Consider the following 23,488-nt stretch of genomic DNA (forward strand, 5'->3'; position numbering starts at 1 on the left):
AGAGGGGGTCTCTGACGTCACCTGCTGTCACTGACCACTCAGAGCAGTCCAGTGTGCATCCAACACCACTGAATCCAAGATGGCAGAGGTCCAGGACACACTGGAGGAGGTCTGGGGACCTCCCCTGGGAGGTACTGGTCAGGGGAGTGGTCACTCCCCTTTCCTTTGTCCAGTTTCGCGCCAGAGCAGGGCTGGGGAATCCCTGAACCGGTGTAGACTGGCTTATGCAGAGATGGGCACCATCCATCTGTGCCCATCAAAGCATTTCCAGAGGCTGGGGGAGGCTACTCCTCCCCAGCGCTTCACACCTATGTCCAAAGGGAGAGGGTGTAAACCCCTCTCTCAGAGGAAATCCTTTGTTCTGCCTTCCTGGGCCGGGGCTGCCCAGACCCCAGAAGGGCAGAATCCTGTCTGAGGGGGTTGGCTGCAGCAGCAGCTGCAGTGGAAACCCCGGAAAGGCAGTTTGGCAGTACCCAGGTTCTGTGCTAGAGACCCTGGTATCATGGAATTGTCCCCCCAATACCAGAATGGTATTGGGATGACAATTCCATGATCTTAGACATGTTACATGGCCATGTTCGGAGTTACCATTGTGACACTATACATAGGTAGTGCTGGGCATTCCAGGACATATCTTTGCTTTGACAAGGGCTCAGGCCAAGAAGCAAGGAGGACAGGGAAACTTGGATCTTGGAACAATGGACCAAGTGCTCCAGCTAGGGGTAGAAAGGGTAAATCCTTGCCCACTATCCCTCCCTCTCCAGAAGATTCCGGTTTTGAGGAAGAGGAATCCTCTCCCTGTGCAGAACATACACCAGCTGAGCAGTCAGCAGACACTGCTGAGCGTTTGGGTGCAGGAGGGCCTGCTAGGGAAGAGCTGAGTGTGGCACAGCAGACCTGTCCCACACTAGAGGGTTTAAGACAGCAAGCTGTCAAACAGCAGAATGGGGATGTTACTGATAGCCATAAGGTTTATTGGGAAGACAACGTCCTTTATACTGAGTCCAGGGACTTGGAGCTGCCAGGAGATTGGTCATCCCTTTGCAGTATAGGGAGTTTTTTCTGACCTTGGCACATGACATTCCTTTGGCTGGGCATTTGGGCCAGAGCAAAACTTGGGACAGACTTCACGTGTCAGAAGACACTAAAGAGTTTTGTTGCTCTTGTGGGACCTGCCACGCCAGTGGCAAGACTGGTGGCACACCTAAGGCCTCCTTAATTCCACTTCCTGTGGATGGGGTGCCCTTTGAAAAGGTAGGGGTTGACATAGTTGGCCCTGTTGACCCCCCAATAGCTTCAGGCAATAGGGTTATCCTTGTGGTAGTGGACCATGCCACGAGGTATCCTGAAGCAATTCCCTTAAGGACCACTACAGCTCCTGCAGTGGCATAGGCCCTCCTGGGAATCTTCTCCAGGGTGGGCTTCCCTAAGGAAGTGGTGTCAGACAGAGGTAGTAACTTCATGTCTGCATACCTCAAAGCTATTTGGAAGTACTGTGGTGTAACTTATAAGTTCATTACTCCTTATCATCCACAAACAAATGGTTTGGTTGAGAGGTTTAATACAACTCTCAAAGGTATGATTATAGGACTCCCTGAAAAACTCAGAAGGAGATGGGACGTCCTGTTGCCATGCCTCCTTTTTGCTTACAGGGAGGTACCCCTAAAAAGGAGTGGGCTTTAGCCCCTCTGAACTCCTCTTTGGGCACCCTGTGAGAGGTCCCCTTGCACTTGTGAAGGAGGGTTGGGAACAATCTTTAAAAGCCACAGAGCAAGACATTGTGGACTATGTACTTGGCCAGAGATCCGGAATGGCTGAGTACTTGAAAAAGGCCAGTAAAAACCTTCAGGCCAGCCAGTAGCTCCAAAAGCAATGGCATGACCAGAAGGCAGTCCTTACCCAGTACCACCCAGGACAGAGGTTGTGGGTATTGGAGCCTGTGGCCCCTAGAGCACTCCAGGAGAAATGGAGTGGACCCCATCTCATTGTTGAAAAGAAGGGTGAGGTTACCTATTTGGAAGACCTGGGCACTGCCAGGAGTCCCCTTAGGGTGCTCCATGTCAACCGCCTAAAACCCTACTATGACAGGGCTGACTTAACCCTGCTCATGGCAACTGATGAGGGGCAGGAAGAAGAGAGTGGCCCTCTCCCTGACCTCTCCACCAATGAAGCTGATGGCTTAGTGGAGGGAGTGGTGCTTGCAGATTGCCTTATTGCTGAGCAGAAGGACAACTGTATAAATCTCCTAGGCCAATTTTCTGACCTCTTCTCACTGATACCAGGTACCACTACCTGGTGTGAGCACACAATCAATACTGGAGACAGTTTACCTGTCAAAAGTAAGGTTTATAGGCAGCCTGACCATGTCATAGATTGCATAAAACAGGAGGTACAGAAGATGCTGGACTTAGGAGCGATTGAGCCTTCAGAAAGCCCATGGGCTAGCCCAGTGGTGCTTGTCCCAAAACCTCATAGTAAGGATGGTAAAAGAGAAATTAGGTTTTGTGTTGACTACAGAGGTCTCAATCAAGTAATCTAAACTGATGCTCACCCTATACCCAGGGCAGATGAGCTAATAGATACACTGGCTTCTGCCAAGTATCTAAGCACTTTTGATTTAACTGCAGGGTATTGGCAGATTAAATTATCAGAAGATGCTAAACCTAAAACTGCATTTTCCACCATTGGAGGGCACTATCAGTTCACTGTTATGCCCTCTGGTCTGAAGAATGCACCTGCCACTTTTCAGAGGTTGGTGAACACAGTCCTGCTAGGTTTTGGAAGCTTTTAGTGCAGCATATCTAGTTGATATACCTGTCTGTAGCTCCACCTGGGATGAGCACCTGGTCCACCTATGGAAGGTTTTGGAGGCCTTGAAAAAGGCAGGCCTCACTATCAAGGCTTCAAAGTGCCAGATGGGGCAGGGGAAAGTGGTTTATCTCGGTCACCTGGTAGGTGGGGAACAGATTGCACCACTGCAGGGGAAGATCAATACCATATAACTCAAACCCAAGTGAGAGCCTTCTTAGGCCTCACAGGGTACTGTAGGAGGTTCATTAAGAACTATGGCTCCATTGCAGCTCCTCTTAATGACCTCACTAGTAAAAAGATGCCTAAAAAGGTATTGTGGACAGCTAGCTGTCAAAAGGCTTTTTATGAGCTCAAACAGGCCATGTGCTCTGCACCTGTCCTAAAAAGTAACTTATAAGTCACCTATATGTCTAGCCTTCATTTAATGAAGACTAGGTCCAAAGTTACTAAGTGTAGGGCACCCTTGCACTAGCAAAGGTGCCCTCACATAGTTCAGGGCTAATTCCCGGAACTTTGTGAGTGCGGGGATGTCATTACAGGCCATTACAGGCGTGCACTACATGTAGGTCAATACCTATATGTAGCTTCACAATGGTAACCCCGAATTCCATGCATCCTGGGGGCTCCACCATGGACCCCCAGTACTGCCAAAACAGCTCTCAGAGGCGTGCAGTGCAGCTACAGCTGCTGCCACCTCACAGACAGGGTTCTTCCCTCCTGTGATCTGAGCACCTCAGTCCCAGGACGGCAGAAAAAAACACTTCCTTCTGGAGCAGGGTTTTACACACTCTCCCTTTGGAAATAGCTGTGACAGGCCTTCCCCAGCCTCAGGAAATGTTTTGAAGGGCACAGATGGTGCCCTCCTTGCATAAGCCAGTCTACACTCGTTCAGGGACCCCTTGTCCTTGCTCTGGTGCGAAACTAGACAAAGGAAAGAGGAGTGACCACTCCCCTGTCCATCACCACACCAGGGGTGGTGCCCAGAGCTCCTCCAGTGTGTCCCAGAATTCAGCCATCTTGTTTTTCAAGGTGTGGGGACACTCTGGAGCCTCTGAGTGGCCAATGCCAGCAGGTGATGTCAGAGACCCCTCCTGATAGGTCCATACCTGATAAGGTAGCCAATCCCCCTATCAGGGCTATTTAGGGTCTGTCCTGTGGGTTCTCTTCAGATTCTACTTGCAAGTTTCCAGCAGGAATCCTCTGCAACTACTACTTCATCCTCAGATCTCGGATCAACCTCAGACTGCTCCAGGAACCGCTGTAACACCAACAAAGTATCCAGAAGGGCTACTTTTCCTCTGCAACTTCAGCTCCAGCCAGCAACTGCAACAGTTTCCATGGTGTGCATGCTCTGAGGACTCCCTGTCTTCACCCTGACCAGAAGGACCAAAGAAATCTCCAGTGGAGTGACGGAGTAACTCCCCTGCTCAAGCAGGCACCTTCTAAGTCGACGACTGGTTATCTTGGGCTCCTTTCCTGGTGATGAGCGGGCTCCTTGGTACACAGAGGGTGGACCCCATCAACACAGACTGTCCTGAGGTCCTGCTGTCCCAATTTGGAGGAGGTAAGACCTTGCCTTCCCCAAGAATGACAGTACCCCTGTGCACCACGTCTTCTTCACCTCCTGAGGCCTCTGTGCATTATTTGCAAAATTCCTTTGTGCACAGCCTGACCCAGGTCCCCAGGACTCTATTCTGTGACGCTCAAGTTGCCGAGTCGATCTCCGGCCACGTGGGACCCTCCTTTGTAGTGCTGCACCAATTGCATTCTGCACCTCCTTTGCCCCCATGTCCTGGGATTCCAGTGGGTGCTATCTGGTGTTCTGAGGGCTCTCTAAAGTGCTGAGAGCCCCCTCTTCCTCCTCACAGAGTTGAGGCCCCCAGGTCCCTCCTGGGTCCAGATAGCACCACTTTAACGCAAAACGCGACTTTGCCAGAACCAAGGCTTGTTGGAGGAATCCAGCACCATAACTCGCCTGCATCCAACTTCTCTTCGTGGGACATCCAGTGCATCATACAGGAACCCGCTGACATCTTCCGTGGGTGCATTTATGCAGTCTTCGTTCAACCAAGGACTCTTCTTTTGCACCCTCTTCTGGGTTGGCGGAGGCTCCTGTCCTCCCTGGAACTTCCTTCGACTTCTGGACTTGGTCTCCTTCCTTTGCAGGTCTTCAGGTCCAGGAATAAACCATTTGTTGTGTGCAGTCTTGCTTGGTTCTTGCAATAACTCTAATCACGACTTGTAGTGTGTCCTAAGGAAACTTGCAGTACTTTACTCCTGCTTTTCTGGGCTCTGGGGTGGGGTATTTTACTTACCTTTGGTGTAATATTACTCTCCCAGTGATTCTCTACACACTACACGTGTCTAGGGGCAAATTCGTGATTTGCATTCCACTTTCTTAGTATATGGTTTGTGTTGCCCCTAGACCTATTTCTCCCATTGCATTCTATAGTATTTCCTATTGTTTGCACTATCCTATGTCTGATTACTTACCTTATTTTGGTATCTAGTGCATATATTGTGTATAATACTTACCTCCAGAAGGAGTATTGCCTCTAAGATATTTTTGGCGTTGTGACACCCAAATAAACTAACTTTATTTTTGGTAACACTGAGGTTTGTCTTTTACTAGTGTATGTGTACTGTGTAACCATAAGTGGTGTTGCAGGAGCTTTGCATGTCTCCTAGTTCAGCCGAAGCTGCTCTGCTATAGCTACCTCTATCAGCCTAAGCTGCTAGAACACTACTACATTTCACTAATAAGGGATAACTGGACCTGATGTAAGGTGTAAGTACCCAAAGTACCCACTACAAACCAGGCCAGCCCCCTACAGAAGGAGTAAGGTATTTAGCACACATTCAATAGTGCCAGATGTAGGCTTCTGAGCAAAATGTGGGACCAGTGCAGGGGCTTAACTTGGTCAGTAATATTGAGGGGGTGTCAGCTGCAGATTTTCCCAACAATCACGCTAGAACATAATGTAAAAATGTATTATAGGACAAGAAGGGCAAACATGAGGGGCTTAGGGAGCAGCAGAAACAGAGAGGAATGTGTATTAGTAGGGGTACTGAGAGAAAGCACATTATTTTGTGAAATAAACAACATTTTTAAGTCTCTCCAAACAGAGAGAGGGATAGTGCGTTTGTGCGTTTTTGTCTATGTGTGTAAAAATTCATGTTGAAATCCGACAGACACCTCACCATACCCGAATGATAGCACCTGAACCCAATTATACAGCAGAAAATGCACCTATTAGTGGGGTGTAACACCCCAAACACCACTTCCATCTCCGAAGCTACACCCCTAGACTGGTGTTTATTCATTTACAAATGAAGCAGAGTGTGGGAATTGTTCCCACCTCCGAGGAAAATACCTCTGCCTTTCTAGCCCCACTCAACACTACCCCTGCACCTTCACCATGACCCCCCCAATAGCCCTAAAGTACCTATATTATCCTTTACACTTCAATTACTGCAAATAGCAACATACTAACAAAACACAATCTGATATCAGAGCTTCACGACTTATTTATGTCATTTTCTGATCCAGTTTATCAATGCGTATCACAATGAAGCTGATATCAAAGTTGCCTACAAATCATGAACTTAGATGCCTGTGCTGTACCTCTCTTTTAAGTGGCGACATCAACTTCCGGGTTCTTAAACCCTCCCAGTTAAAGCCCTGGAACCACCTGAAAATAAAGAAGATAGTTCATTGCAGAAATACATAATGTATTACAAGCATTCTTACATTTATTTAACTTAAATAATTGAGATCGAATATTTTATGACAGCACAAAAAATTCTGGTACTGTACTTTCAACTGTTTGCTACTGATAATATGCATTGTGTTTTGAAGATTAATTTGTGTTATGTTTACCAAAGGGACTTTCACTTTTAACCACACGCTACTGTAGCTCGCATATATAAGCTGAAGTTCCCTTGGAAAACATGTTATTTGACATTAAGGGTAAGTACGCAAATTAATTACATTGTATGGAAAAACATAGCAATTACAATAATAAAATATGATTGAATAAACTATTTGAAGAACTAAAATAGCATGTTGTTAAAACCTTTACCGTGCAAATGATTACAAAGAAGCTAAAATTTCCTGTAAAGAATTATCTGGAAAAAAGGCTTTCCTCGTTTTTGGTAACAAAGTAAAATGAGTTCTAAAATAGTTCCTTAGCTTCCTGCTAAATTGATAGTCCTTTGAGTAAAAGCAGTACTTGATGGCTTGCTGCATACTCCTGATGTTTGCTGCAATAGATGCTGCCCTCAGATATTTTTTTAATTAGGTCTGATAAAAAAGGGCATAAGCAGACTATGTTCAACTGACTCATTTTTAGCTGCAAGGCACTGCATATTCCAAGTGTCAGCAAATTAAGATATTGTGATTGTTGGAATTGGGGTTTCTGGTTTGCAGAGGTATGCACCCTGCCCAAGCAGGAATCGCGGTGCTAGTCAGGGTAAGTCACAAACACACCCTGTGTTAACCTGTGTTCATCTTCTGGTAGCTTGGCACTGGGCAGTCAGGCTCAACTTAAGAGGCAATGTGTTAACTATTTGTGCAAACACGTCAGACAGTAAAACATCACACAAAAAGATACCACACCTGGTAAAAAATAGAGCTTCATTTAATGAATAAACAAGGCAAAAACAACAAAAATCCAGTAAGTAGAACTTGAGACATGAATTTTCCAAGGATAAACTGTGAAATGGTGCTTAGAAACAAGAAATGCCAATCAGGTATATCTGGTCTCCCCGGACTGAGACAAACTCAGAAGCTCAGGCAATGGAACACAGGCTGGCTATAGGGACCACTTGGGGCCAAAAGTACTTTAATCCTGGCTACATTAATGTTAAAGATGCAGAGAGCAGGCTAGAGTGATGTGTCAGTTTTGATCCCTGCAGTGATATACATAAGACTAATCTTAGATATATAATTTTCCGGACAACTTGTGAAGTAGCATATCTATCTATCTATATATCTATCTATATATCTATCTGTTCACTGAAAAAAACAATGATTAGAGGGATGCTATAGGTAGGAAGTAAAATTAAAAAAACCTTTGAAATTCACTTAAAATTCCAAAGGTTATAGGGACGTTTTAGTTAGACCCACATTAGACATGTTCAAAACCACAATCAGTTATTGTTACCTGATATAAGTATAACATGTGCCCCTGTAATGAACTGCTTATGACCTCACATATTACATCACTCATGGCATGGTCAGTGACATCACTGATGACATTGTAAATGACATCACTGATGACATCTTCCACAGAACCACTCATACATCCACTCATCCCCACATACAAACTCTTGTACATCCACACATATACACAACAATTCACATACTCATTCACAGACCATTACAACTACTTACACACACCCACTCACTCGCACAGCCACTGACACAATCATTCACTCACCCGTACAGCACTAACTCAGCTATTCACACACTCATACAGCTATTCACACACCCACTCAAAGACCCATACAGTGACTCACACACCCACTCATGCACCCATCCAACCACTCACATACCCACACACTGAGCTATACAGTCACTAACACAGCCACTCACTTATGCATACAGCCACTAACACACCCAGTCACTAACAGTCATAAAAACAATGTGCGCAATCCCAATCAAAATATCAGCTTTCACAAATAATTAAAACAATTATAACAAAACACAGCACATACAGTTACTCCCATCCAGACTGTACAGAATCTAAAAAGGGAGACTTTTCCTAATGTGAATGGCATTTAAAATGTATAGCGCCACCCTGTAACACAAGTGGGGATTGTATAAGTCTAGTAAAAATTTGAATGCAGTCAGAGGAGTTCTTATATTCTGGGCAATAAAAAAAGGTTTAAGTAAAAAAATCCTGAGATGTGCATAAAATTGTCAAAATAGCATAAAGTGCAAGGTGTTCGGTTTGCTAAACCAATCATTGGGATAAATCCTCATTTTAGGGAACGCTACTAAGTGATGCACCATTCCAAGTCTAAAACTTATTAGAACGAAACAATGCTGTATGTTAGTAACACTGCATAAATATCCTTTACTAATTTCCCCAAGGGAAAAGGACATATATACCCCAACTGTAGATTTCATCATTTTGATGACTTTCCTGCTGTCCGACCTATATTGCAGGAACATATCTTTGATTTGTTTCTTTGAAAGTGTCAAGATGCATTCTGGGTCCGATTTTTTAGTTATGTTAAACATAGATTCAAGAGAGGATTCAATCTAAGCAAGCCAGGGGATACAGAAGGCATTGTCCAATTGTATAAGTTGTATAGTAAAAACAGTTTCATCTTTGGACCAAATGTTATACCCTAAAAGCAAGGGGCTCATCTGCAACACATCCTCCAGGTACTGGAGGCCCACCTCCTGATGTACAATTCAATTAGATGCTGAGGTAGGTAAGCATAGCAACCGTTTTAGGAAACAATTTTCCTCTGTTTGCAGGGGAGTGCTCTTAGTATTTCCCCAAACCCATGCCCCATAAGCCGCCATAGATAAAACTCTGGCGTTATAGAGATCCACCATAACTGTTATAGGACGGCTTCCCAGTATACTAGCAAATCCGCCATGCGAGTTCCAACACTTTTTATTTCTTCCTATGTAAATATGCTGTTCCCAGGACCCTGTGTTTGAAAATAGGACACCCAAATAGCTTAAGGAATTAACAGTGGTAATTGGTGTGTTCTGGATGAAAACACTTCTATGTTTCTGGGTCTTTTGTCCACAGACTATAGTAAAAGTTTAGACTTATTAATCATCATACCCTTCAGTGTCATAAATCCTTCAATGCCATTCATTAGTTTCTGGAGTCCTAGGGATCAAGATGGCATCATCTGCATATAATAGCACAGGAGTAGGACGCCCTGTCACACGAGATAAATCCACCTGAATGGTCTGTGGGAAATTATCCACCCCATTAATAAATGAAGAAAATAGTAAGGGGGCACAGCCTTGGCGGATACCTCTCCCGACCTTAAAAACGGGAGGGGGGGGTGCATTCTCTCTTTAGACCAAAGTTTTATATAGGCAGGCCAAAGAGTCAATGCTTTCCCTCGGGGCACCCAGTTCCAGAAATGTAGGCCACAAGAGGGCATGCTCTACTAAATCAAAGGCACTACTGAGATCCAAAAAACAGAGGTTCCTACACCATGGCTCCTCCTGACCAGCTATGTCTGCTACCCCTGTCTTTTGTTTAAGAAGTTCAGAGAAGTGGACCACCCAAGCTGAGCAGGGAACACCGGAGCCTATTTCAGGAGACATCTTGTTGGACAAAAAAGGTTCATTTACTACTTCCCAGAATAGTTTGGCATTGTTTGTTTCCATAGCCAAGACTAATTTTGACCATGCCTCTTCCTTCAGCAGCTTCTTCCTTATATTTACCATGTAATGTCCTGATTGCCGCAGGGTCTCTAGGGGTAATGTGGAGAGAGTTCCCCCAGGGATTTTGTAAATGCGTGGTCAAACCATCGTCTTTTGTTCTCAGGCTGCCTGGCTTTTGGTTGACGTGTCAAAAGGACCTTGATGTAGGAAGTAACAAGATTGAAACAACTAAGCAACCTTATAGGGTCAATTTCATCTTGCAAACAATAGTTAAACTTGTGCAGACACCCCAACACAATGCTCTGTAGTAAGCCATCTGGGTCAATATCTCTCCATTTTAATCTCATCCCATTAGTCCTATATCCATCAATGTGATTCATAATAGTATAAGACTCACACTGAAAGCCCCAAAGGAGGGTCATGAGGATAATCAGATCATGGTTGCATAGTGAGGATTGGACAATATAGGGGGTGTCAAATACAATATTAGCGGCCGAAGATACTAAGATGTGATCAATAATAGATGAGGAGTTGTTACCTCTAAAGGATGGAATCACTTCCTCATTATCTCCATATTTGAATCTTAGTAAAATCACATCATATTTGGATAGAATTAAATTTAAAACCTCTCTATAGTCATTATGTCAAAAATGGTCATAGCCTACCCCCTCCTGACTACTGAACCCACAGACCTGGAATGCTGGCAAAAAACAGGGTTGAATGTTAAAGTCTGCAGCCCATAGTACAATAAAAGTTCAATGGATTGGGTGTAAAAATGTATGCAAACCATGATCCAGAGTGTGGGCTATTCTACAATGAGTGGAATCAAAGACAAAATTATAAAAGTTGATTAGCACCACATCCACCATGCTCCTAGAGGTTAACCACAGTAGTTGAAAATTAGGGGTCTCCCAAAAGTTTTTTTTAAATACTACAGGGAGTTTATTAGAGATAAGACCCTGGAGCCCACCCTTGGCCCTCCCTGATTGGGAAGCAGTGGCCCACAAGAAGTTGAGGTCAACCTTGTACATGAGTAAGGTCGACACACCACATCTCTTGTATACAAAGGTCATAAACAATATTACACCACACTTCTGCCCCATCTTGTTGAGTAGACCTCACATGTTCCAAGTGGTGAATTTATAGCACTCATCATTGCTCTTACTACACTCACGGCCCCCAGGTGCCACCTCAGGCGGGCTAGTGGTACGTAAATTCCCCCCCTAGTGTTTCCCCATCAACGCTATTAATACATGACGTACTAGCAGCCCCAGCTGGTCCCTGGGTCATTGTAGGGGCACTACTGCGACCACTAGATGTTATACCCCTAATAGGCCCCTCCATATTAAGCCCCCCTACCTGTTTATCCACCTGGCCACTATGTATTTGTCAATCGTTATCTGATAGTGAGCCCAGAACCTGATATCTATTACTTGTAGGCACAGGTACAGTGTTAAGAGGCTCCATGTAAGAATGAACCAGGGGATTTACGGGTTGCAGGTCTTGATAGAAGAAGCCCAAAGGGAACAATAACGGGGAAGTATCACGTTGTGGAAGTAAAGCTGTCCTAGATAAAATTTCCCTCACAAATCTAGGTTCATAAAGTTAATAATGACACAGTCACACCCAAAGTTTTTCACTGATGGGTCAACCCAACCAACTCTCCTAGGTAAAAGGATTTGGTGAGCACAGATGAACAAGAATAGGTTATTTAGGGTCAGTCAGTGCATGACTTTATTCTTCAAGGTCTACAGGGGTTCAATCTGTCCTGGATGCAAAGAGGGAACATTAACCATAACAATTACATAGGGGCAACAGGCTGGAGGTAAGTCAATGGTAAGAAGTTCCCCAGAGGGGGACATGGCAGCAGGCCCAGCCATCTGACTATTGCAAGGCTGAAGTGAGATGCTCTCAGTGGGAGTTATATTAGATCGTGGGGTACCCAGTGACAAACCATGCCGCTTATTGTTGGAGGTCACACACCTCCCTATAATTTGTCCTACTTCGCATTCCTACCTTAACTGCCCAATATCAAAAGCCCTCGGTCTAGGCCCCTCAGAATTTGCAGCTGCAAAATCTATAACCTGCGGGGTAGCGATAGGACCTGGCCCATTTTGTAATATGCCTTGGACATGGCAGTACATTTTTCTACCTCACCTTTGAGTTTGTCCAGCTTATCATTAAGTAGCATAAGCAAGTCACTGATGGCAGATAAAAAGTTATTCCAGGATTTAGCTTCAGGGTTGGCTGGTGCAAGGGCACCCAAACAAACATCACACGCCTTTCTGCAGCGTCTCTTTCTTTTAGCAGCAGGTGAATGAGTGGTCGGTAGGGAAGTATCAGTGAAAGGGTCCATAGGGCCTAAAAATTGTTCACCACATCTCCGTACATCAGTTTCCAGAGCATGATTTGCATCAGAGACTATATCCACTGAGCTAGAATGCACCCCTGTAACTTTGCTGAGCCCAGCCACCTCCAGGCATAGGCGTCTCTCTGCCAGGTCCATTTCCTTGGTGATAACCCCCACCACTGCACCAAGAAGGAGTCAATTGTAGAGCAAGTTGATTCATGGGCTGGCTTCTGGTTTCCAGTTTTACGCTTGCCCATATTTACGCTAGGTGTTGACACGAAATTCCACAATTCAAGGCTAACTGTTAAGGGGGGGGCAGGTTAACAGAGGTGACATAATTTGCCGGCACAATTACTTATTCTGCTCTTCTTATATATATAACATACAAAATCATATAAATTCAACCAATCGATCAATCATAGGATTTATAAAGGGCACCACGTACCCGTGAGGGTTTCAAGGCGCTGGGTGGGGGAGCTGTTGTTACTGGTCGAAGTGCCAGGTCTTGAGGAGGCTTCTGAAGGTGAGTAGGTCTTGAGTCTGTCGCAGGGCGGTGGGGAGGGTGTTCCAGGTTTTGGCAGTGGGGTAAGAGAAGGATCTGCCGCCGGAGGTTTTCTTCAGATGCAGGGGACGACGGCGAGGGTGAGGTTAGTGGAGCGGAGCTGATGGGTGGGGTTGTAGAAGCTGAGTCTGTTGTTTAGGTAGGCTGGTCCGGTGTCGTGGAGCGCTTTGTGAGCGTGGGTAAGAAGCTTGAAAGTGATCCTTTTGTCCACGGGGAACCAGTGAAGGTTTCTCAGGTGGTGGGAGATGTGGCTGCGGCAGGGTACGTTGAGGATCAGCTGGGCGGAGGCGTTTTGGATGCGTTGGAGGCGTAGTAGGTCTTTTGCTGCAATTCCTGTGTAGAGTGCGTTGCCATAGTCCAGCCTGCTGCTGATGAGGACCTGTGTTACTGTCCTTCTTGTTTCTGTCGGGATCCACTTGTAGATTCTGCGGAGCATGCGGAGCGTGTTGTAGCAGGAGGAGGAGACTGCGTTGACCTGTTTAGACAAGGTGAGGGAGGAGTCAAGGATGAAGCCCAGGTTGCGAGCGTGGTCGGACGGTGTCGGTGGGGTTCCTAGTGCGGCCGGCCACCAGGAGTCGTCCCAGGCGGAGGGGGTGGGTCCGAGGATGAGGAGCTCCGTCTTGCCTGAGTTCAGTTTCAGATGGCTGTTTCTCATCCATTCGGCGATGGATTTCATTCCTTCGTGGAGGTTGGTTTTGGCGGTGCGCGGGTCTTTGGTGAGTGAGAGGATGAGTTGGGTGTCGTCGGCGTAGGTGAGAATGTTGAGGTTGTGTTGTCGGGTCACTTGTGCGAGGGGGGCCATGTAGATGTTGATCAGCATGGGGCTGAGGGATGAGCCTTGGGGGACGCCGCAGATGATGTTGGTGGCTTCGGAGCGGAAGGGGGAGAGGCGGACTCTCTGAGTTCTGCCGGAGAGGAATGAGATTATCCAGTCGAGAGCTTTTCCTTGAATTCCTGTTTCGTGAAGGCGTGATTTCAGGGTGCGGTTGCAGACTGTGTCGAAAGCGTCAGATAGGTCCAGGAGGATGAGGGCTCATGTTTTGCCATTGGCCATTTGGCGTCTGATGTCATCTGTGGCGGCGAGAAGGGTGGTTTCGGTGCTGTGGTTTCGTCTGAAGCTGGACTGGGAGGGGTCTAGGATGCCGTTGTCTTCGAGGTGGCTGGTTAGTTGTGTGTTGACGATATTTTCAATCACCTTTGCTGGGAAAGGGAGCAGGGAGATGGGTCGGAAGTTCTTGAGGTCGTTGGGGTCTGCTTTGGGCTTCTTGAGGAGGGCGCGGATTTCGGCGTGTTTCCATTTTTCAGGGAATGTCGCTGTTTCGAAGGAGATGTTGATGACCTTCCGTAGTTCGGGGGCGATGGCTGAGTCAGCTTTGTTGTATACGTGGTGGGGGCAGGGGTGTGACGGAGATCCTGAGTGGATGGAGTTCATGACCTTGCGTGTCTCTGTGTCGTTCACGTTGGTCCAGGAGGGCAGGAGGTTTGCACATGTGGAGTGTTCGGGGGTGGGGTCTGGCGTGGGAGTGGTGCTGAAGCTGTTGTGGATGTCGGTGATCTTCCGGTGGAAGAAGGTGGACAGTGCGTTGCAGAGTTCTTGGGATGGAGGGATGTTGTTGACGTAGGCGCTGGAGTTGGAGAGTTCTTTCACGATGCTGAAGAGCTCTTTGCTGTCGTGTGCGGTCTTTGAGGTGGGATTGTTTGGCTTGTCTGATTAATTGGTGGTGCTTGCGGGTGGCGTCCTTGTGGGCTGTGAGGCTGTCAGGTGTGCGTTTGAGGAGCCATTCCTTTTTTAGCTTCCGGAAGTCGCGTTTGGAGTTTATGAGCTCGTCGGTGAACCAGGTTGCTTTTCTTCTGGCTTGGTTGTCGGTGGGTTTTTTGAGTGGCGCGAGGGTGTTGGCGCAGTTGTTGATCCACAGGGTGAGGTTGTGGGCGGCGGTGTCTGGGTCAGTGGAGTCAGGGGGTGGGTTCTGGGCGAGGGCGTTGGTAAGCTGGTCTTCCGTAACTTTGCTCCAGCATCGGCGGGGTGGTTGTTGGGAGCGATGGTGCTTGGTATGTTTCTTGTAGGTGAAGTGGATGCAGTGGTGGTCGGTCCAGTGGAGTACGGTGGTATGGTTGAAGGTGATGTGGGCGCTTGAGGAGAAGATGGGTTCAAGCGTGTGGCCGGCGATGTGGGTTGGTGTGTTGACGAGTTGTCTGAGGCCGTGGTTGGTGAGGTTGTCGATCAGAGTAGTGGAGTTGGTGTCGTTGTTGTTCTCCAGGTGGGAATTTAGGTCCCTGAGGAGGATGTAATCCATTGAGGTGAGTGCGTGGGTGATGGTGAGGTTGGCGAGGGATTCGCTGAATGGTGCTCATGGTCCGGGGGGTCTGTAGATGAGCAATCCTCTGAGAGTGGTGTTGGGGTCGGTGTGGATGCAGAAGTGTAGGTGTTCGGGGGTCTTGAGGGAGTCGTCAGTGTGGGTGTCAACCTTGAGGGAGGATTTGTGGGCGATGGCTATGCCTCCTCCGATTCCGTTGTTGCAGTCCCTACGGATGATCTTGTAGCCGTCCGGGATGACTATTGCGATGTCGGGTGCCGAGGAGTCGTTCCACCAGGTTTCGGTCAGGAAGGCTACGTCTGGGGCGGTGGAGTCAAGCAGGTGCCAGAGCTCGATGGCGTGCTTGCGTGCAGAGCGGGTGTTGAGTAGTATGCAGTGGAGGTGGTTAGTTTCGGTCTTTGTTGGTTTTGTTGTTCTGTTGCAGGTGAATCTGCAGGAGTGGCATGCAAAGGGTCCGTGGGTGTTCCTTGGTGAGGGCTTGGAGCATGCTGTGATGCGGCTGGGATTGAGGGCGTTGAGTTGGTTGGCCGTGTAGCAGCATCTGGAGGTGCAGGGGTCTCGCGGACCGGGGGGGGTGGCACTGGGCGCGGTCCAGGCGCGGATGGGTACAGACGGGCTTGCCTTTGGCGCGCCAGCGGCGCATCCGCTGCGCACGCCTGCGCCGCGGCTGCCATAAGAGGAGGGGGGTGGGAGTGGCAGCTGGGAGGCGGGAGGGCCTGTCCAATGAGAGGGCTGGGGGGTGGGGCCACAGCGGACGCAGCAGCGGGGTTTTGGAGAGAGAAGATAGTGAGAGAAGAACGGAGAGAGAAGAACGGTGAGAGAAAGGAGGGGGGAGGTGGGAGGGGCCACAGGGACGCAGTGGCGGGGGTTTTGGAGAGAGAAGAAAGGTGAGAGAAGAACAGAAAGAGAAGAACGGTGAGAGAAAGGAGGGGGGAGGCGGGAGGGACCGCAGGGGACACAGCGGCTGGGTTTGGAGAGAGAAGAAAGGTAAGAGAAGAACAGAGAGAGAAGAATGGTGAGAGAAAGGATGGGAGGTGGGAGGGGCCGCAGGGGACGCAGCGGCGAGGTTTTGGAGAGAGAAGAACGGTGAGAGAAAGGAGGGGGGAGGCGAGAGGGGCCGCAGGGGACACAGCGGTGGGGTTTTGGAGAGAGAAGAAAGGTGAGAGAAGAACGGAGAGAGAAGAACAGTGAGAGAAAGGAGGGGGGAGGCGGGAGGGGCCGCAGGGGACGCAGCAGCGGGGTTTTGGAGAGAGAGAGGACGGGAGAAGGAGGTGACACGGAGGGCAAGGCAGGGAGCGACCTACCTGCAAGCAGGGTCGAAGGTTGCTCTAACTATTATAGTTAGCGTTATCTCACATAACCATAATTCGTGCTCTTAGGTAACTATAACTTGCTAATATTACAATTATATCAATGATGTTATCAAAGATGTCATAAGTGTCGCAATTTGTGGGGTAATTAGCTGTGCATGGCGAGGGTGTGAGTTGTAGTTATCTTAGGGCATGAGTTTTAGTTACTTGAGATAACTCTAACAGTTTAATTTCTGTGGTTTAGTACATTTAAAATGTGAGCCTAACTTTAACCCCACCGTAACTGTTTGTTTTTTTAAGTGTTCTATGTTTCTATGTTTTTTTAAATTCTATTTTCTTACTATAACATCTCTGTAACCTTTGTTTTTTTCAGTGACTTTTAATGTTTTTTTTAAGTACAGTAATTTTAATTACTGTATGTTATTTCAACCACCGCCGTGCTTGGCCTTCGGCCGTGCAGGGTGACAGTTGGCCCTGAGGCCCTAAGCACCCAAACTGAAGCCGTGCACGACCTTTGCCCGTGAGTGGCAGGGGTTGCCTACAAGACCTGGCCTGCAGCCAGACCCTACAGCCAACTCCCGAACAACCCAACCCCAAGCTGCACACAGCCCTTTGGCCATGTGTTGCGGGAGTTCGCCGCAGCCTGTCTCTCTGGGTGTGAGAATACATGTGAGAAGGTGAATCTGAGGGTGAAAGTGGCTGTAAGAATCTCTGTCTCGATGTGAGAGGGCATGCATCAATGTCTTAGTGGGTGCACCATTGTCTGTGCAGGTCTGTGAGTGGGTGCATGAGGGTCTGAGTGGAGCTGTGAGTGAGTGCATGAGGACCTGAGTGGGTCTGTGAGTGGGTACGTGAGTGTGTGAGTGGGTCTGTAAATGGGTGCGGAAGGGTCTGAGTGGGTGTGTGAGTGGGAGAAAGAGATCGAAAGTGGGAGAATGAGAGAAAGCGTGTGAGAGAGATAGAGAGTTGTTAGGCTTTGATGGATGATATACCTGGATTGAGATATTTCTGGATAAAGTGAAAAGAAAAATGTATTTGTCAATTAAAAAGAGTGAGATCACCCTTCAGTATGAAGCTTAAACCTTTGAAGTTTGAAAGGAATTAAAGAAGGAAAACAACCACAGGGACACCTGGAGTAGAACCCTCAACTTTCAGTATGAGGGTCTGTGTTGGACTTTTTTGCTTATGCAGGGTCATACCCAATCTTTTTGCCTCTTGCCTCCTATTTTTTCTGACCTGTTGCTGTTGGTTTTTGAACTCTGAGCACTTTACCACTGCCAACCAGTGCTAAAGTGCATATGCTCTCTGTGTAAATTGTATGTGATTGGTTTATCCATGATTGGCATATTTGATTTACTAGTAAGTCCCTAGTAAAGTGCACTAGAGGTGCCTGGGCCTGTAAATCAAATGCTACTAGTTGGCCTGCAGCACTGGTTGTGCCACCCACATAAGTAGTTCTGTAATCATGTCTCAGACCTGCCATTGCAGTGTCTGTGTGTGCAGTTTTAACTGTAAGTTCGACTTGGCAAGTGTACCCACTTGCCAGGCCTAAACCTTCCCTTTTCCTACATGTCAGACACCTCTAAGGTAGGCCCTAGGTAGCCCCAAGGGCAGGGTGCAGTGTATGGTTAAGGTAGGACATATAGTAGTGTGTTTTATATGTTCTGACAGTGAAATATTGCTAAATTCGTTTTTCACTGTTGCAAGGCCTGTCCCTCCCATAGGTTAACATAGGGGCTACCTTCAAATCTGATTAAAGTGTAGATTCCCTTTGGGAGTGGATGGACATTTGGAGTTTGGGGTCTCTGAGCTCACAATTTAAAATACATCTTTTAGTAAAGTTGATTTTAAGATTGTGTGTTTGAAAATGCCACTTTTAGAAAGTGAGCATTTTCTTGCTTATACCATTTCTGTGTCTCTGCCTGTTTGTGGATTCCCTGTCTAGGTCAGTATGACAGTTGGGCTGGTTGCACCTCACACTAGACAGTGACACAAAAGGAGCTGGGGTGTAGTCTGCATTTCCTGATGAGCCATCTGTGCTAGGAGGGAGGGGAGGAATGGTCACTTATACCTGAAAAGGGCTGTGCCTGTCCTCACACAATGCAGTCCCCGACCCCCTGGTGAGTGTCTGGGGCCTGGCCTGGGCAAGGCAGAATTTCACATTCACTACAGACTTTGCTTTGAAGTAGGCCTACTTCAAAGGAGAAATTGGGTATAAGAAGGGCACCCAAAATCACAAACTTTAGAACACTTCTGGAAACAAGAGGAACCTCTGCCTGGAGAAAAGCAGAAGAGCTGAGGAGAAGTGCTGCCCTACCTGTGTCTGTGCTTTGTGGAGCTATCCTGCAGTTGCTGCTTCTGCCAGAGTAAGAGGGCAAAGACTGGACTTTGTGTGCCTTCCATCTTGTGAAGAAATCTCCAAGGGCTTGATTTAGAGCTTGCCTCCTGTTGTTTGAAGTCTCAGGGACAGCAAAGACTTCTCTCTGCCAGCACCTGGAGTCTCTGGAGAGACTCCTGCTTTGACAAGTGGTGCCCTATCCAGGCCCTGGGCCCTTGAAAGGAAAGCTGGTGGAAATCCAAGGAAATCGACTTCGGATGACTTCGGACCGACGCCGCTGCTGAATCCAGTGAGAACGCCTGCACCCGACGTCGTGACCTTCGCTGGAATGCGACGATCTTCGCAGGCCCAACGCCGCTGCAGCCCCGCTGAAGTCCGCGACTTTATGGAAGTCACCGCACCACGTCGTGACCGACGCCGCTCGAAGTGCGCGGATTAAATGTTTTGCACAGACGCCGCAATCCCTGACTTCAGCATTGGCTTGTTTTCACTCTTCACCAAAGGTACTGTACTTGGGGGTCTACGTGACTCCGTGTCCGGCGCTCCTGGTGTCGGCTTGTTGGGAACGACCCCGTCACAACGCCGTGTTAACACCTCATTGAAGTATTTTTGTTTCTAAGCACTATTTTTGAGTTTAATCTTTAAAAATTCATAACTTGACTTGTGTATGTCGGATTTTTGTCGTTTTGGTCTTGTTTTGTTTAGATAAATATTTGCTATTTTTCTAAACTGGTGTTGTGTCATTTTGTAGTGTTTTCATTAACCTCTTAAGTGCGGGCGTCGGCCACTGGCCGATGCCCACACACCCTCCCTGGTGCGGGTCACGACCTGTGGCCGACACCAGGAAGGGCATTAATAAATCCTCGGGTGCGTCGCACCCGAGGATTTTTTTTTTTTTTTTTTTTCCCCCCCGGGAGACACGGAAGCTACCGTGTCTCCCCCCGCCCCCCACCCACCCCTTTGTGACGTTGCAAACGTGTTTTCCCCATGAAAGCAGGAAGCAGCCGTGCGGCCGCTTCCGGCTTTCCTGGGGAAAACGGCCTTTTACACGTTCGGGAAGGCCTCGTAAGAAAGGGGAGACACTCCCCTTTCTTACGAGGCCTTCCTGAAAGTGTTTCCTGGCCCCCGGTCGCAGCTGTGCTGCGATCGGGGGCCAGGAAACACTTTCAGGTTTCCTGGCTCCCCCGATCGCAGCACAGCTGCGATCGGGGGGGTCAGGAAACATTTTGAAAAGGCCTCGTAAGAAAGGGGAGAGTCTCCCCTTTCTTACGAGGCCTTCTGAAACGGTTTCCTGGACCCCGATCGCAGCACAGCTGCGATCGGGGGCCAGGAAACCCCACTAGACACCAGGGATTTCACTTTTGGGGGGCGGCCCCCCCCGGAAAACGGGCCGCACCCCCCCGGCATAATTTTCTTTTAAAAAAAAAAAGTAGGTAGGTGCCCCCAGGGGATTTTTTTTTCTTTCAAAAAAATAAAAATAAATAAATAATGAAATGACAGGGGGTCGCCCGTGGGCAGGGTGACCCCCTGTGGGGGCAATTTTTTTTTTAGATGTTGTAGGGTTTCCCTGGGGGCCATTTTGTATATATCTATATATATATATCTATGTAGATAGATATATCTAGGTACATGGATATATCTATAGATATATCTATGTAGATATATATTTATATATATATATATATATATATATATATAGGTAGATCTGTATCAAAGAGATTTATAAAGCGCGCTACTCACCTGTGAGGGTCTCAAGGCGCTGGGTGGGGGACGGGGGGAGGGAAAGGGGCTAGGAGGTTCACTGTTCAAAAAGCCAGGTTTTGAGGCCCTTCCTGAAAAGAAGTAGGTTTTGGGTCTTGCGAATGTGGGTTGTGAGTGCGTTCCATGTTTTGGGTGCAATGTAGGAGAAGGATCTGCCCCCGGTGGTGGTGTGTTTGATGCGGGGGACAGAGGCGAGAGAGAGGTCAGCTGAACGGACGTTTCGTGTGGGGGTGTGGAAGGTGACTCTCGTTGAGGTAGGCAGGGCCTGTGTTGTGGAGTGATTTGTGTGTGAGGATGAGGATCTTGAAGGTGATCCTTTTGTCAATGGGGAGCCAGTGGAGGGATTTGAGGTGTGGAGAGATGTGTTCGTGTCGGTGGAGGTCGAGGATGAGTCGTGCTGCTGAGTTCTGGATGCGTGTAGTTTGCACTTGAGTTTTAGAGTGGTGCCGGCGTAGAGGGCGTTTCTGTAATCAAGCCTGCTGCTGATGAGTGCGTGAGTGACAGTTTTTCTGGTCTCTGTGGGGATCCATTTGAATGTTTTTCAGTATACGGAGTTTGTTGAAGCATGAGGAGGTAAGAGCGTTGATTTGTTGGGTCATAGAGAGGGAGGAGTCTAGGATGATGCTGAGGTTGCGTGCGTAGTTGGCGGGGGTGGGTGCAGGGCCTAGCGTGGTGGGCCACCATGGGGGGTCCCAGGTTTTTTTGGTGAGGGCCAAAGAGGATTATTTCGGTTTTGCTTGAGTTGAGTTTCAGGTGGTTGGCTGTCATATATACATCACTTTTGTCAATATGTGTGTGGTTTCCCTGGGGGGAAAAGGGTCCGACTTGTCTAGTGGCAGTTTTAGTGCCATAAAGAAGCGCAGAAGGTTTATATGCCTACTGCAAAGAGCACATCTGTATTTTATGTAAATAGCTGAGTACATTAGTAAAGTCTATGGAGAGATGAAGGGCACTTTTGCTGGGTGGTGATGAGGGAATCCGAGGAGGAGGGAGTGGGAGCACCAATAATGATTGTTGGACTGGGCGCAGGAGGTGCTAAAGACTGTGACGAATGGTATGTGACAAGGTGTTTTTTGAGTGTCTTGAAAGTACGTGCTGATTGAGGGAGGAAGCGCAGGTAAGGTGGCCTCTACTGTTGCACGTATCTCACACACACCATCGATTTTGTGACTGTCTACGTAGGCTAGTGTTTTAGAGCAACAGTTTAGCCAATAGCAGAGATGGCATCTTGATGGATGACTGCTGCCTGCACTCGGGTTATAGAGGACCGCTCTGACATAGGATCAGAGACTGAGACATCAGATACTGAGACAGCATCTGAGGGATAGGACAATGGCGCAGACTCTGGGAGTGATTTTTCAGTCAGAGGAGTCCCATTCGAAAACTCCTCTTCCAGTACATTATGAGGGAGGTGATGAGGACAGTCCTGCTGTCCCTTCGCAAGCTGTTCGTGCAACTGGGTAATAGTGGGTTAGGCCAACCCAGAGAGCAGGTGAATGCGGCGGCAAGCAGAGAGAGAGTGCTCTCTTGGGAGCTCACCAATTTAGTTCAGCCCCAAATTCCACCACCCAAATCATATTGTGGAGACATCAAAATTGTCTATGGCAAAACAAACTGGTTTTGTAAGGCAGGCACCTGTGTTTTTGGTCCTGGATTCGGCAGCCATATAGAGAAACACACTAAACCCAAACATTTCTGGAAACTAGACATTCGGGGGAGTCCACAGAGGTGTGACTTGTGTGGATTCCCCAAAGTTTTCTTACCCAGAATACCCTGCAAAGCTGAAATGTTGAAAAAAAACTCTATTTTTCTCGCATTTCTGTCACACAAACTACAGGAATATGCTGGGATCCACAACATTCCTACCACCCAGTGACTCCTCACCTGTCCTGATAAAAACACTACCCCACTTGAGTGCCTACACCTAGTGCCTGTGTCAGGAATGGATCACCCCAGGGTCAACAGCTGCCTCACGTAAGGATCAACATTGACCGTTGTGTGATCTATTCCTGTCGCAGGCACCAGGCCTAACCACACAAGTGAGGTATCATATTTATCGGGAGACTTGGGGGAACGCTGGGTGGAAGGAAATTTGTGGCTCCTCTCAGATTCCAGAACTTTCTGTCACCGAAATGTGAGGAAAACGTGGTATTTTAGCCACATTTTGAGGTTTGCAAAGGATTCTGGGTAACAGAACCTGGTCCGAGCCCCACAAGTCACCTCATCTTTGATTCCCCTGGGTTTCTAGTTTTCAAAAATGTGCTGGTTTGCTAGGTTTCCCCAGGTGCCGGCTGAGCTAGAGGCCAAAATCCACAGGTAGGCACTGTTTTCTATGAAAAAATGTGATGTGTCCACGTTCTGTTTTGGGGCATTTCCTGTCGCGGGCGCTAGGCCTACCCACACAAGTGAGGTATCATTTTTATCGGGAGACTTGGGGGAACGCCGGGTGGAAGGAAATTTGTGGCTCCTCTCAGATTCCAGAACTTTCTGTCACCGAAATGTGAGGAAAACTTGTTTTTTTAGCCACTTTTTGAGGTTTGCAAAGGATTCTGGGTAACAGAACCTGGTCCGAGCCCCGCGAGTCACCCCTCCTTGGATTGCCCTAGGTCTCTTGTTTTCAGAAATGCACAGGTTTGGTAGGTTTCCGTAGGAGCCGGCTGAGCTAGAGGCCAAAA

At 47.8% G+C, this 23,488-nt stretch overlaps 1 protein-coding gene across 4 annotated transcripts in view; it reads right to left on the minus strand.

The window, feature by feature from the left end:
* The window catches only part of LOC138300782 (cGMP-dependent protein kinase 2-like), a 3,513,105-nt gene that overhangs the window by 312,855 nt on the left and 3,176,762 nt on the right, over positions 1–23,488 (minus strand). For all 4 annotated transcript variants that reach the window (XM_069240551.1, XM_069240553.1, XM_069240554.1 and 1 more), the window contains one exon: positions 6,437–6,503. In XM_069240551.1, coding sequence (XP_069096652.1) covers positions 6,437–6,503 — 67 coding nt within the window. The remainder of the gene's footprint in view (positions 1–6,436; positions 6,504–23,488) is intronic.

Source organism: Pleurodeles waltl, chromosome 6, assembly GCF_031143425.1.
Source record: "Pleurodeles waltl isolate 20211129_DDA chromosome 6, aPleWal1.hap1.20221129, whole genome shotgun sequence".
In the NCBI taxonomy this organism is placed as follows: domain Eukaryota; kingdom Metazoa; phylum Chordata; class Amphibia; order Caudata; family Salamandridae; genus Pleurodeles; species Pleurodeles waltl.